Consider the following 15,668-nt stretch of genomic DNA (forward strand, 5'->3'; position numbering starts at 1 on the left):
ACGAGGGGTACCCTCAGAGGCTTTTATTCCCATAGCCCTAGTACCTGTCTGTGTGCCAAAGAAAGCCTCCAGCAGAAAAGAAATGCCCACACCTGGGCTTACTTCTTTCTTTCCCGCTCTTTCTCACCGGTCTTTGCCTGAGGAAATGGTCTCTTCATTTTGTTGCACTGTGGTCACTGTCACTGCAGAAGCAGCAGAGGGCGCCACTCAGGGTTTCCTGCTCCTGGAAGTTGAGATGGTGTTTCTTAAGTGCACTTGTGGTTAGTTATCTGGCTGCTTTGAAGCATTCCTTGCCTTGGCTGGAATCCCAATCCCATTTTTATGTATTTATTTATTTTTGTGTGTGTGTGTGGGGGGGGGGCTCTGGAAACATCACCTGAGTGGATGGAAATATTCTGGGGGCTAGTTATTTTAATAAGTTTAAAGGTAGTAGACTTTGAACTTCCTGATCCCTGGGTCAAGAAGACCCCTGGAAAAGGGGAATGGCAACCCACTCCAGTATTCTTGCCTGGAGAATCCCATGGTCAGAGGAGCCTATCGGGCTACAGTCCATGGGTCGCAAAGAGTTAGACACAACTGAGCGACTATCACTTCCACTTTCAGAGGTAGTAAAGGGAACCCCCTGCCTTATCCTAACTGGTATATACATAATACTGCTCTCAATACTTTTACATATTAATGCTGATGATCTGAAATGTGCTCAGGACTTGGATTATATTTTATTCTATTTTTGTATCATTAATTTCTGAAAACGCAAGAAAATTCTCCCTTACTATTCGCCATTTAAAATTTACTTAACATTGAAACACTGAGAGTGTCATTGATTGTTGAATTTCTTAGCTCAGAGTTGACCTGAGCCGATGATAACCCCTCTGAAATCAGGGACTTTGTTTTCCCTGGGGCTTATGACAGTAGCTTAAATATTTCCTGAATATCTTTTCAGTAAATATTGATTGATGGGTACTGTGACCTGGAGATGTAAGCTAACCTCCAAGTCAAGGTCTGCCTCCATTCAGAGTCAATTTAATAATGCCTTTTGGGGAAAAGATACTAATAAATATTTCATTGAAGGTATATCTTAATTGTTCTTACAATTTTTAATTCTGAAAGATTTTTTACAAGGGCAGTTCAGTTGTTTCTTCAAAACTTTGGGGTCATAGACACTTTTGAAAATGTGGTATATACTCTGGAACCTTTCCTTTGTAAAAATATATATTCACAAGACTTTACCTGCAATTCCTGAAGCTCAGCTGCAGACCTTGGGAAGTCTATGGACCTTATGTTTTTCTCCTCTACCGCCCCCTACTGGCATTTCCTCACTATGGCTGACTTGAAAAGGCTTCTAGGTGGCACTTAGAAATATTTTTTTGTTTTCTTCTCCAGGGCTGATTGACTATAATTTTCATTGCTTCCGGAAGGCCATCCATGAAGTTTTTGAGGTGAGAATGAAAGTAGTGAAATCGCGAAAGGTTCAGAATCGGCTGCAGAAGAAAAAAGGAGCCACCCCCAACGGGACGCCTAGGGTGCTGCTGTAGGTGAGGTTTCAGGAGCATCTTTTGAAATCAGACGTTTCATTGAAGCTGCTGCTACGTGTTGCACTAAAGGAAGAGGAGGAAGAAGATTGGGACACAAGACATACGTTTGTTGTAAAAAACTCAAGAAGAAGAAGGAGATTGGGACATATGACATACGTTTGTTGTAAAAAAAAAAAAAAATCCTGCCACCCTTTCTTTTAATCTTCTCTTTTTTAAATAAAGTAAGCACTTTGAAGCAAAAACTTGTATATTAACAATGAAGTGAAATCTACTGTTACTTCATTACACAAATGTAAACTTTTATGGTCTGTAGTCAGAAAAAATCCTGTGTGCGTACTGCCAGGAACTGTATATATTTTGCACTTTTTCATGTTTTCTTTTTCTCATGAAACTAAACTTTGATAAAACAACTTTTCTAAGCTTTGTTCTGTCCTTGGTGTCTAGGACATGCATACTGAGTCCATATCTATGGGGCAAATGGAAATTAATCAAAAAGTGATGGATAAGCAATGACTTTTTTAAGCATGAGAATCTTTGCTACCAATTGTTGAGAAAAATCATTTTTCCATGGAGGAACAGCTTGGGGCGGCAAGCTCCAGGAGCAATAAGACCTGTCCCCTGTTTATAATGGATATAAATAGAAGTTTTATAGAATAATATTAGCACCAAACTTATCTAAACATTTCTATAGCTCTGAGAGTGCTTCCCTACCTGACAGTTTTTATAAAACTCTTTACCTCAACAGACATCTCTAAAATCATTTTATACAGAGAGGTTCTTTCTTTCTGTTGTGTTATTGTTGTCCTTTGGGACCATCTTTCCAAAATGGTGCCCATCACTGGAGAGAAATTGAAATGTCGCTGAATTGCAGGGTTTCTGAAGGCTTTTCTGTACCTGCCACCCAGGCTAAAGTAATATCAGAAGCTACGTGGTTTCCCAAATGGAGGTGACTGGCAATTGCAGATTTAAAAATATATCCTATACAATTTTTCGCCTCTGTGGAATGGGCCTCTTGCCATGCAAGAATCCAAATGTTTATTTAGGACCAGTTTCTTTCTTTCTTTTTTTTACACTGCTCCACAACCACAGGCAATATTTCAGTTCTCTGCCACAGAACTGAATCCTGGTGGGCATCTTTGTCACCTCTGAGTCTCCTCAGCTGTGACAGTGTGCCTCATGGACTCTGCTTGTCCCCACCTTACGACTGAACTAGGGCTCAGCTCGCCAGCAGCATGCTCTGCATGGCTAAAAAAGCCGTCCTGAAGACTGCTGAAGGGCAGTGGGCGAGGGTGATCAGAGGAGGCATTATAGTTAGCTATGTGTCTGTTTCTATGAAATTCTTCCTCTTATGTTTACATTAGACCAACAGCAAGTGAAGAGATTCTAAATCTACCCCCATCCCAAACCATTCCAAGTAGATAATTCTAGGTCCATCCCAAGGCTCAGTGCCTAAAGCATGTTGGCGAGTATTAGAAAATATTCATATGTATATATTTTTAGCAGAGCCTCTTAGGGATAGCAATGCTGATCCTAGCAAAAATGGATAGTTCCTAAAGCAACTTTTCCGTGAGACTGTCTGTGGCTTCTTTCTATCCTCTCCTTGTCCATTCTTCCCAAGTCCTATTCCTTTGAGGCTGGAAACTGCAATTTAAGGTGGTAGCTGATTTAAGGCTTGAGCCCTCCCAAGGATCTGTGCATTTTGGAAGGAAATTTGTAAAAATCATGAAGGTGCCCTAACTCCCTTCCTCATGATTCCTGCTCAGAAGCACTGTGTCGGATCCCAGGGCTCCAGGGAAGTCTTTTTTCCTAATTTCCAAACCTATAACCTGTTGGGCCTTTGCCAGCATGGTACCTGGAGGCTATTCTTACAAATCTAATTCTTTAATACTTTTTACACAGTGTTTCTTTCTAAATACGCAAATACAGAATCACTTTTCTAAAACAACTTTATCCTCAAGATAGAGACATTTGCCTAACTGGTAAATCACACGTTACTTAGGTATATATATTAATTGTAACTAGGTGGAGCTTCCATTTAAGCTGGGTATATGATGGGTTTTGTTAAAATGTGCCTTAAATGCCTACTACTTCAAGAGCAAATGATTCTTTGAGGGAAAGGCAAAGTTAATGCTATGGCATCAGACCCAAGTTCATGGTAGTAAGTGCACTCTTTGATTAATGACACTAATATATAGACTACTGCCTCAAAGCCGTCAGCATGGCGATGACCTCTTAGTTAAAGAAAATGTAGGAGTTATGTCTAAGCATTCAGTTTCTGAACTCTGTGCTATTGGAATCACAAAATCTCTTCAATTCCTTTTTCACTTGTTTTTGATACGGGACTTAGCTTTCTTGTGTGTGATCACTTTCACGTCTCAAATCCACAGCTATAAATACATATAAGTATACAAAATAATGTGTAAATATGAAGCTCAAATACATGGCTACGGTGACTGCTCTGGAATATTTCTGCTCATTTTCAAAGGTTGAGAACTTGACCTAGAGGTTTTCAGGGCAATTAGAAATTACATGTGGGGGTGAGACTCTGAATTATCATCTTTATTTAGTTTCAGTAATATAGATTAGCATATATAGCCAGAGTGGCATATTTCTTTTTTTTTTTTTCAGAGTGGCGTATTTCTGATGGTTTAGACATTAAAAACTGGTTGACATTCACAGACAGTACTATTTTGTGAATATAATATATTTTGGACCCTTAAATATAAATAAAAACACAGCAATATTGTTATGTACGGGTTATATGCGAACTCTGTTTGAAATATATTCAAGAAAAACAGCTGAATTGTCTTGATTATTAAAGTATGGTATACATTCAATTCATGCAGACTGGATGTAATTTGTAATCAAATAATATTCATTGGGCTTCCCTGGTGGCTCAGTGGTAAAGAATCCGCTTGCCAACACAGGAGACTTGGGTTTGATCCTTGGGTCGGGAAGATCCCCTGGAGAAGGAAATGGCAATCCACTCCAGTATTCTTTCCTGGGAAATCCCATGGACAGAAGAGCCTGGCTGGCTACAGTCCATAGCATTACAAAAGAGTCAGACATGACTTAGTGACTAAACAACAACAATAATACTCAGTATTATGTTTTATTTGAGCAGTATGTTATTTATAACCATTGTTAAACCATTGCTTTCAAGAATATTAGCTGCCAGTTTAAAAGCATGTCTGATGTGCTCATGATTTGGTAAGGATCTCATTGTATTTCAGGCATATTCATAACTAATCTTTCTGGGATCAGAATGGTCTCTTTCCTGAAAAGGAAGCATGGTCTTTCACATTTGTGAGGTTGTATATACTGTGCATGCATATCACTGCTTCATCAGACCTGTTGGTTTCTTTAGATAAATGTGTTTGTCCTAATTAACCAGCTCTCGTATTAGGGAAATGAGGATACATTCCTCTATTTAAGTTGGATTTACATTTTTTTTTTTTAAACTCCTCTCTCCATGGGGCTGCCCAGGTGGCTCAGATGGTAAAGTGTCTGCCTGCAATGCAGGAGATTTAGGTATAGGTTCCATCCCTGGGTTGGGAAGATAGCCTGGAGTAGGAAATGGCAACCCACTCCAGTACTCTTGCCTGGAAAATTCCATGGATGGAGGAGCCTGGTAGGCTCCAGTCCCTGGGGTCGCAAAGAGCCAGACATGACTGAGTGACTTCACTTTCATCCGTCCATACTTTTGATGGGGATGTGCTTGTTTTGGCCATAGAACTTAATTCAGTAAACTTAAAGATTTTGATTCTTGCTGCTCTGGCCCTAATCCCCAGCCATCTAAAAATTTTTTACCTAATAGTCCACGTTTTGATTCTTAGTAAGATTCCGCTGTATAATGACTTTACAGGTCCACTCAGAGTTCTCTGAATAGGCTAGCATAAGATGTTATATATGAAATCCTGTTTCTGATTGGAAAATCTAATCGGAAATAACTACTTCCAAGATTTTTAATCAGTGGTGATATTGAGTATAGGGGAAAGAAAATGTCCTTAACATTATGAAATAGGAGTAGATAATGAGTGCACACGATAGGCGTGCAATGCTCTTAAGTGCTTTTACATAATTACCCTCATAAAGCCAAGAAGTGGGTACTGTTACTCTATTTTACAGTTGAGGCAACTGGGGCCAAAGAGATGAAATGACTTGGTTAAGATACTGCTAGTAAGGCACGAGGCCTGGAGTCTGACCTAGGAATCCACTCTGTCAACTGCTGCTCTAAGTACCTCACCAAATGTCCCTTAAAATGCCCTCATTTGGGGAATTCCCTGACGGTCCAGTGGTTAGGACTCTGCGCTTCCGGTGCAGTGGGCAGAGTTTCCATCCCTTGTCGGGGAATTAAGGGCTTCCCTTGTAGCTCAGTCGGTAAGGAATCTGCCTGCAGTGCAGGAAACCTGGGTTCGATCCCTGGGTTGGGAAGATCCTCTGGAGAAGGAAATGGCAACCCACTCCAGTATCCTTTCCTGGAAAGTCTCATGGACCGAGGAGCCTGGTGGGCTGCAGTCCATGGGGTCGCAAAGAGTCGGGCATGACTGAGCAACTAACTAATTAAACTTAAATGCCAAGAGGCCAAAAAAAAAAATTCCCTGCTTTCATGAATAGAGAGAGGGACTTAAGTTCAGGTTTCTGCTGCATGGGCTTATGAAGACTGACATGCTGAGGCGTTTATATATACAAGAATCAATAGGTACAGTCTTCTAGTGTGCTTCACCTGAAGGAGAAGCTCAGCAAAGATGCTTTTTTTCTTCCTAATCCATTAAATAATTCTAATGCCAAAAATAATATTAACAGCGTTTAAATATCAGAAAATGTAGATACTTTTTATAGCCATTCGATTTTTTTTTCTTTTTTTTTGCGGTGGGGGGAGCTGTGTGCAAGGCTTGTGGGATCCCTGACCAGGGATTGAACCTGGGCCACATTAATAAAAGCACTAAGTCTAACCACTGGACCACCAGGGAATCCACAAGCCTGTTGATTTTTTAAGAAGCAATAGTATATCAAGCTCTAAGAAAATCAAGAAGAGAATAAGCCTTTGATCTTAGCTGTATTCAATCTTTACCTTGATTTTGTAGTATAACAACTTAAAACACTGATCTGGATGAAAATTCTTAAAGATATATTTCAACCCTAATCCTTCAGACCTATATTTAAAATTGCCACTAACGTAACCTTGTGGGACTCTTCTATAAGAGGAACCTCAAATCTAACATGTCCAAAATGAACTGGCTTCTTTCTTTACTAAATCTTGATTCCCTGGGATGATGTGACCATCTTCCTCCCTTCCCTGCCAGAAACTTGGGTCTCTTTTTTTTTTCCCACAAAAAGCTTTATTGTTTCCATTTGGTCTGAGGCTTGGGAGATTGCTCCAGGGTGGTTAGAAAGCTGTCAAATAGCTGCAGGAAGAACCCCTAACACCAGAGGGCCTCCTCAAAGTCAGATGGACTCGAGGCTCCTAGTTCTGCTTGGAGGGTGAGTCTTTCCAAGAGATGCTCACCAGCCCAGCCTGGGGACCAGGCAGTCTGGGGAGGTCAGTCACGTGGTTGCCATCTTCTTGATGAGTTTCACCTGCATATCCGGAAATGGGGGCAGAACCCAGGGCATGCAGACCCAAAAGGGCTTGAGGCAGTTCCTTTTCCATGAGAATGGTAGCTATCTAGGCTCCTGGGTTTTACCCGACCTCATCCTGGGGAGGCTTTTGCACCTCCCGGAAGAGGGTCCAGCCATTGTACCTGTTTTGCCTTTTAAGAGGTACTTGGTACCTCTTCTTGAACAGTTTGTGGAAAAATGACCCTCACCCACCAGAGCCACATCGTCACCATTCAAAATAGCCCAGAGAGAGGGAGGTGTGGGAGGCCTGCAAAGGCATGTTGACCAGGAGGCTGATGGTGGCCTCCATCTTGGTATAACAACTCTGATGAATCTGGGAGCTCACAGCTAATTGGTAATGAAGAACTAAGCTCAGAAAATGGTGTTGGCAGGCCCTGGAGGCTCAGGGTAACTGAATGGCTAATTCCGAAGGTTGCGACTGGAAGAGGTTGGAGGCTGGAGCAAAGGGCATCCCTGGGTCTGTTCTGTCCAATTATTGAAGAGAGATTTGAGGGACCACCGAGCACACTGCTTGAACCTCAGTCTTGACTCTTGCCTCCGGCTCACTCCAGGCAATCCCCGAGTCCCTTCAGCTCAGTCTTACAAAGGTCTCCCGGATCTCTCCTCTCCACCTCCCTCCACTATCCTGGCCAAGACCACCTTCTCCTCATATTTGAATCTCAGTATCCTCTCCCAGTGTCCCTCCGCCTCAGCCATCCATCCACTCCATTCTCCACACCAGACCTGGACTGACACCTAACCACACTTCAGACCACCTCACTGCTTGCTCATTAACACCCTGTGTGGGTTTCTACTACAAATAGCAGTCAGACTCCTCAATGACATTTGCAAGACCCTGTCTGCCCAGTCCAGACCCCTTCTCCAGCCTTGGTTCCTTCTCCCTCAACAGAGCTGCTCTGGTGGCTCATTCCTTTATCAGTCATTTTCTGAGATATAATTTTCTTTCATTCAACAATAATTGATAGGATATCTATTACATGCCAGACCTTGTGCTTAGTAAAATAGCTCAGAGACAGACACTGACGATGCAAGGATTTTGATATCTGAAAATAATAGAAAATAAACCAGTTTTAGGCCCTTCAGATATCAGTATTTGCAACCTCAGTTGTATCGAATCTTACATTCTCCAGCAAAGACCATGGAGGGCCATAATCAGCATCTGAGAAGTTGAGTTGTTCTAAGATCAGACCAATAGTGATACTTAATATATTATTAACATAATACACCATTAATCTACTGTAACTATTATGTTGGCCAAAAACTTTGTTCAGGTTCCTGAACAAACTTTAGCCAACCCAGTAAATATAAGAAAGAGAATGTGAAAGTAAAAATGTTTACTGAAGTAGTGCCTTTCCTTGTAATTGAGAAAAGAGGTACATTATCTTAAAACTGTGTTGTGTTACTTCAATGTTCACACTTTTCTAACTTAATCCACATGCAAAGTCAATATGATTTCCAAATTAGATTTAATAAAGAGTTTATCTTACAGATAAACTTTAATTTTTTACTTTAATAAAATTTTTTTTATTTATTAAAACTTTTATTTTAATAAAACGTTTATAATACAGAGCTTTTCAATCTGTTGTACCAGAAACTGTGAGTGCTGGCCAAGGTGATGTTTATATCCTCCTAATATGTTGATATGAGTTACAGTGGAAGATGTGAGGCAACGCTGATGTAGGAAATAAGGCTAATACAGAGCTTTTTATTCATTTATTTGGCCGCACTGTGTGGCTTGTGAGATCTTAGCTCCCCAACCAGGGATTGAACCTGCACCCTCAGCAGTCTTTATAGAATATTATGCTTTTTAGTTTCAATAAATGATTTACAGTTAAAGCTGAGATGGAGTTTGGTCCTCAGTGTTCAATCTTGAAAAGAAAGTATTTTAAAAAGCAGAATGACCTTGTGAATTCATACCCAAAGAAGTGTTTGAATGGGATGCTTAAAACTGCCATAGGACAGAACTGTAGGAGTTAACCTTTTATGAAATCCATTTTTAACTTTTTACTGTGAGACACAATAAATACAATTTCACATTGCAAACTATCATGCCCTCATACTTGCAAATATTACTTTTTAAAAACTTCTCATTAAGTACTATCCTGTCTACTTCCAAGGCATTCTAGTGTTTTTCTCTTTCCTTTATACAAAAAAAGATCTCACAATCCACTCTTGGGTCATGGCCTGCCATTTGTAAGCACTGCTAGAAGAAACCCACTGAGAAGATCAAAGATACCTGAGGATTTTCTTTCTAACCTAAAATATTTTCCTTCTCTCTTTTAATTTTAAGATCTTAACAAATGTAGGGAAATTCTGAGGAAGTTCTTTAATTTTCCTTTCATTTGATCCAGGCTTTCAGCTGTGTCGATCAGAAAAATTTCACTTTTGCTGTCAGTGGAGATTTTACTGCATCTAGGAGCCATTTGTTAAACAAAGGACAGGTGTTTTGTTCCCTCGCATATTCACAATCTCCACAAATAGATATTCTTATATTTCTAATACCTTTGTAAGAAGCTTACTACTAATGATTTCCAGTGCTTGTTCTCTGAGGTCATAACCTCAGGAATAATTAATAAATATGTCTTCACCATTTTCCCCTGATTCCGCTAGGTGGCCTTTATAAGAAATTTGATAAAAATATATAAGAAATTTGTCTCATCGCTTGAGGTCCTTTCAAGAGATAGTGTCTTCTTGGAGTATTTTTTTAAAAAGGACAAAGACAAAATATAAGGCAACTCTCTTCTGAAGAATGATATTTTGGGGGAAAGTTTGCTTTCTATCCTGGCATATATGGTGTATATTTCCATTTAAGAACATTTGCACCTAAAGCCCACTTCAGCTTCTGGGGAAGTCAGACTGGCCCAGATGTTTTGTCACAAGATGTGATAAGGCAGACAAAGTATGGGATACCCATACCTTTTGGTTATTTTATGATGAAAGAATACATTGTAGGGAAGTCCAGGACCACTTTTTTTTTTTTAAAGAGGTGGATGACTTGGTTATTATTCAAAATTTGCCTATAATTGTAAAGAGAATTTTACCAGGAAGCAGGTAAGGTTGTTCTAAAGGCGTTAATATTGTCTAATGTTCTGTGGCTGTAGAATTACTGTGAGTTCCATAATTCCTGTATGCCTTGAGCATCATCAATAGAATGTTTCACACATCTATGGACTATGATTTTTTTGTAAAGTTTGTGGATGCTATAGTGGTAAGTAAAACACAATTTTATTTAAAAGTATTGAAGTTTTGATAGTGGGGTGGTTTTTTGGTCATTTTACATTTTCCTAATGAATAGGAACTGAAAATTCTGTGAATGTAGAGAGCAGAGTTCTCAGCTGTTCTGACTGATCTGTAGCTGACCAAGTGTTATCCCTCAGCAAGTGGCTAAAAGGAGTCCAGAGAATGCCAAATTGGGGGCAACAGGATATGGGGACACAAGATAAAAAGGCATAGACTGAGTGGCAGAGGGACAGGGCCCAAAGAGCTATTAGGAAAGGACTCAAGGTGCGAGGGAGGAAACACGGCTGTGCCTGGCTCTCCAGCTGCCGTCATGAAGTACCTCTCACCCATGAACACCAGTTTTATCTTAGTTGCAGGTGTTTCCTGTAGAGCCAAGTTTAGCAAATGAAAGATCTCGTGTCAAACTCATCAGTTCATCAAAACTAAGGCGTAAAAAATAAAGTATTGTCATTTTTGTTGCTATTTCTAAAAGCACCTTTATTTTTAAAAAAGAAATGCAATCATGCAAATAAAGCAAAAGCACAATACTAAGCAGGTTTGCTTTTCCTCATCCCTAATATCAGGAGCTGTAGTTCGGGGCGGGGGGATGTCAGATAAATTCAAAGATACAGTAGCAAATTAGGTTTTCAAGAAAAGACATGATTTTTAAGAAAGTCATAGTAAAAATGATTTTAATAATGTTGCAAACAACTATTAGAAAATGTTTCTTTGCTTAATAATGGGGAAAACTTTTTTTATATATTTACTTGGCTGCGACACAGGATGTTCAGATGCAACATGCAGGAAATTTAGTTTCGGTATCCGAAATCTAGTTCCAGACCCCCTGCACTGGGAATGCAGAGTGTTGGCCACTGGACCCTCAGGAAAGTCCCAGGGAAAACTTTTTGAAATGTGGTACAAATCATCTGGTGGATGGAATCTCCTGCTCTAGTATTGTAAGCACTCCCCTGGCTTCAGGTATACTCACTTGATACCTCTCCAGAATATTTTCTTCTGGGATATAATATTAGAAAAGTGTTCACATAGAATGAGCAGGGAAGACATATTTTGACTATAGCAGAAATTAAGAAAGAAAAAACAAAGAAGCCGTTTTCTCCTGGATCCCTCAAATGGCCACCAGATGGCAGACAAAAACAAAACTATTATGCCTGCAGTGCAGTAAGGTGAGGCGTGAAAGCAACAAAGAACTCCTTTCTGGCTGACTTTTTTTTTAGGTAACCAGAGTTTAAACGAGTGCCCCTGATAACGACCAACATCTCCTAACATTAATACCAGCCAGCAAATTAGTACCATATTAACCACTACAAAGGGGAAATCCTGGGGGGAAGAAAATTGGAAAATCTATGGCAGGTTCTTTTTTTTTTTAATGAGAAATCAAAACCTCACAAACTATTCAAAGTAATTAATAAAATGTTTATAATAAAGTCCATATATGGCTTTTTGAGATTTTTTTCAATTTGCATTATATACTAGGAAGACACGGACATAAAATTTGTCAGTTCAAACTCTTAATTCAACTAAGTTAAATTTTAAAGATCTAATTGGCTTTATTGAATGATTCATGAATTGGGCAGTAGGAAGCAGAAAGGAGTTCCAAGGAGCTGTACAAAATGGAAAGCCTTAATAGGCAGAACTGGGGAACGAGTGCATCGTTTCAGTTTTAGATAACCTACCTATTGGTATGGCAGGGGACTATGTGGAAGGTTACCTCGTTGGTGCTGCCCAGAAAATTCCAGGCTGACCAGTTAAGAATGCATTCTTGGAGGAGGTTGTAACTGCAATTAGGTTGGGTGTTGAATATTGGTTTGCTGATGGGGGGCTTAACACAAGTGACTCCATTTTGGGCCTGCCATTTCTTTTTTAACTATACAAGTTATAATAGCACTGCTGTTTCCAAAACAAGTAATCCAGTTAGCTGATGACAGATAATTTTAGCATAAAAAATTAAATAATAGAATTTCAACTGTATTATACCTATGCTTCCTAAACAAAGGCTAAAGTTAACTACAGTGTTAATCATGGTCATTTCTGAACAGGAGAACTATAGGAGAGTTATATTTTATTCATATTCCAATATTGAACAACAATCATGTTATTACTTTTATGACCAGGAAAAAAACATTTCAGGAATTCCCTGGTGGTCTAGTGGTTAGGACCCCTGTGCTTCCACTGCAGGGGGCTCAGGTTCCATCCCTGGTCTGGGAAATAAGATCCCACATGCCCAGCAGCGTGGTCAAAAGAAAAAAAATTCTAAGGGCAGATTCAAACAGTTACTAATATGGGAAGTGATGGAATGAAGAAACAAAGGAAAAACACTCAAGAAATAATAGTGCAGCCAGAAATCAGAGTTCTAGTTCCTCCTCAAAGGAGATATATAAAACAATATATCTTTAAGTCTTTCTATAGGAACTAAGGCGCCCCACTCAGATGGAGGATGGTAACTTCAGTCAGTTAGTTCAATCCATCAGCCATGTCCAATTCTTCACTACCCCATGGACTGCAGCATGCCAGGCCTCCCTGTCCATCACCAACTCCTGAAGTTTCCTCAAATTCATGTCCACTGAGTCAGTGATGGCATCCAACCATCTCATCTTCTGTAGTCCCCTTCTCCTCCCTCCCTCAATCTTTCCCAGCATCAGGGGCTTTTTCCAATGAGTCAGTTCTTTGCATCAGGTGGCCAAAGTATTGGAGTTTCAGCTTCAGCATCAGTCCTTCCAATGAATATTCAGGACTGATTTCCTTTAGCATGGACTGGTTGGATCTCCTTGCTGTCCAAGGGACTCTCAAGAGTCTTCTCCAACACCGCAGTTCAAAAGCATCAATTCTTTGGTGCTCAGCTTTCTTTATAGTCCAACTCTCACACCCACACATGACTACTGGAAAAACCATAGCTTTGACTAGACGGACCTTTGTTGGCAAAGTAACGTCTCTGCTTTTTAATATGCTGTCTAAGTTGGTCATAACTTTTCTTCCAAGAAGCGTCTTTTGATTTCATGGCTACAGTCACCATCTGCAGTGATTTTGGAGCCCCCCAAAATACAGTCTCTCACTCTTTCCATTGTTTCCCCATCTGTTTGCCATGAAGTGATGGAACCACACATGCTATGATCTTAGTTTTCTGAATGTTGAGTTCTAAGCCAACTTTTTCACTCTCCTCTTTCACTTTCATCAAGAGGCTTTTTAGTTCCTCTTCACTTTCTGCCATAAGGGTGGTGTCATCTACATATCTGAGGTTATTGATATTTCTCCCAGCAATCTTGATTCCAGCTTGTGCTTCATCCAGCCCAGCGTTTCTCATGATGTACTCTGCATATAAGTCAAATAAGCAGGGTAACTTCAGGCTGAGCACAAGATTCCTGGTGCACCACCTTGTTACCTCACCACCAACCAATCAGAAGAAAGTCACACACTTGGGAGCCCTAAAACTCACCAGAAAATCATCTGGGAGTTCATGTTTTGAGCAGGAGCCACTCACTCTCTTAGCTTGGCCCTTGCAATGAACTGTTCTCTGCTCCAAACTCTGAGGTTTTGGTTTGTTTGGCCTCACTGTGTCGGGCACATGAACTTGCAGTCGACAGCAGTTCAAGAATACCTCTGAGGTTCTAAGAAGCATGTTCCTCTTTTCAGATGACAGGGAAAAAAGGCTTTACATGAATATAAGACAAGAAAGACAGCTTGATTCCTTTTTATTGCAGTGAAAACAATCCCAGTTTCAGAGTCAGAAGACCTGGACTTGAATCAGGGTCCTTCCACTTTCTAGATAAGTAGCCTTGAATGTAAGTCAGTGAAACTTGAAGAACCTCTGTAAATTGGATTTCAAGGTATTCAAATCAAGAAATTAATAAAAATCTAAAAAACTTCTTTTTATCAATATGATAAAAAATAATATGTCAGAAAGATATGTCAACTGGAAAAAAATGCACATTCTAAATGTTGAGAATTCTGTTTTATTTGGTGGCCTGAGGACTTTAGTCTAGGATGCTGCCTCTCAGGTATCTCTGAGGAGTCATTCCAAATTGGTAAGAGAGGAGCCAGGATATACAGGAGTTCTTGCTGGGAAAAAACCAACCAAACAAAAAACATAAAAAAACATGTAGTTGAACATCAAAAGATTACTGTTAATCACAAAAATATAGGTATCTCAAGTTAATGATTTTAGTGCTTTTCTACCTATGAGAAGATGCAAGAGTCTGGACTCTGAAATTATTCTGTCCACTCTCTAGGGCCAGTATCCTGTTTTACTTTATCCTGAATTCCCTTCAGCGTGTACCTTCAACGGGCAACTGCCACAGCTGATGGTAGGCAGATATCCTTTGTTTACTGAAATGGCAGGCAATATTTTGGGGGGCCACAGATAAGAACTTTTAATGTAGTTGAAAACACGAAGAATTTAAGCTTGAGTTCTCTGAGACCTCAATTGTCTTCATCTGTAAAATGGGTATAAATAACCCATGTCACCACCAGTGAAAAGGCAAACTTTTCCCTTATGAGTTCTTGGCTGAAACCCCTTGCAACAAATGAACAAAAGAAGAAACAAGCTGAGTAACTCCCTGAGTCATTACCAAAGATTAATAGTATCTTCAGCTAAAGACAGAAGAAAGCTGTAGGGGGATTGAAGGAGGCCAGTAATGAAAGGGCACAGGGAAACGGGTAAAGGTTGTTTCGAAGATTTGTTAGTACCCCGTCCATCAACTTTCTCAGACACTAGTGGCTCAGGCCATAAAGAATCCACCTGCAATGCAGAAGACCTGGATTAGATCCCTGGGTTGGGAAGATCCCCTGGAGGAGGGTATGGCAACTCTCTCTGGTATTCTTGCCTGGCAAATCCCTATGGACAGAGGAGCCTGGGGGGCTACAGTCCATGGGGTTGCAAAGAGTCCATGGGGTCGCAAGAAGACACAACTAAGCGACTAAGCACAGCACAGCAAAAAAAAATGTGTTTTAAAAAACGTGAATTTCCCTTCAGTTCAATTCAGTCGCTCAGTCGTGTCCGACTCTTTGCGACCCCCAGGGACGGGGGAGCCTGGTGGGCTGCCGTCTATGGGGTCACACAGAGTCGGACACGACTGAAGTGACTTAGCAGCAGCAGCAGTAGGAAACGGTAAATTCTACTCTGTTTTCAGAGATTCTCTTGTGCCTGCTCTTTCTCAAAAATATCCAGTTCAAGATAATCCTTATGCCAAAGAGACATATTTTGGGGTGGCATATTGTTACCTTTCAAAAAGAAAGTTTTCTATGTTTATATAACAAAATAAAAGTTGCCCAACCTGA

The 15,668-nt window shown here is 40.2% G+C and overlaps 1 protein-coding gene across 3 annotated transcripts in view; it reads left to right on the forward strand.

Moving 5' to 3' along the window:
- The window catches only part of RRAGD (Ras related GTP binding D), a 38,622-nt gene extending 34,250 nt beyond the window's left edge, over positions 1-4,372 (forward strand). For all 3 annotated transcript variants that reach the window (XM_070796080.1, XM_070796081.1, XM_019967366.2), the window contains one exon: positions 1,384-4,372. In XM_070796080.1, coding sequence (XP_070652181.1) covers positions 1,384-1,535 — 152 coding nt within the window. In that variant the 3' untranslated portion in view covers positions 1,536-4,372. The remainder of the gene's footprint in view (positions 1-1,383) is intronic.
- The last annotated feature ends 11,296 nt before the right edge of the window (positions 4,373-15,668 follow it).

Source organism: Bos indicus, chromosome 9, assembly GCF_029378745.1.
Source record: "Bos indicus isolate NIAB-ARS_2022 breed Sahiwal x Tharparkar chromosome 9, NIAB-ARS_B.indTharparkar_mat_pri_1.0, whole genome shotgun sequence".
Taxonomy (NCBI): Eukaryota; Metazoa; Chordata; class Mammalia; order Artiodactyla; family Bovidae; genus Bos; species Bos indicus.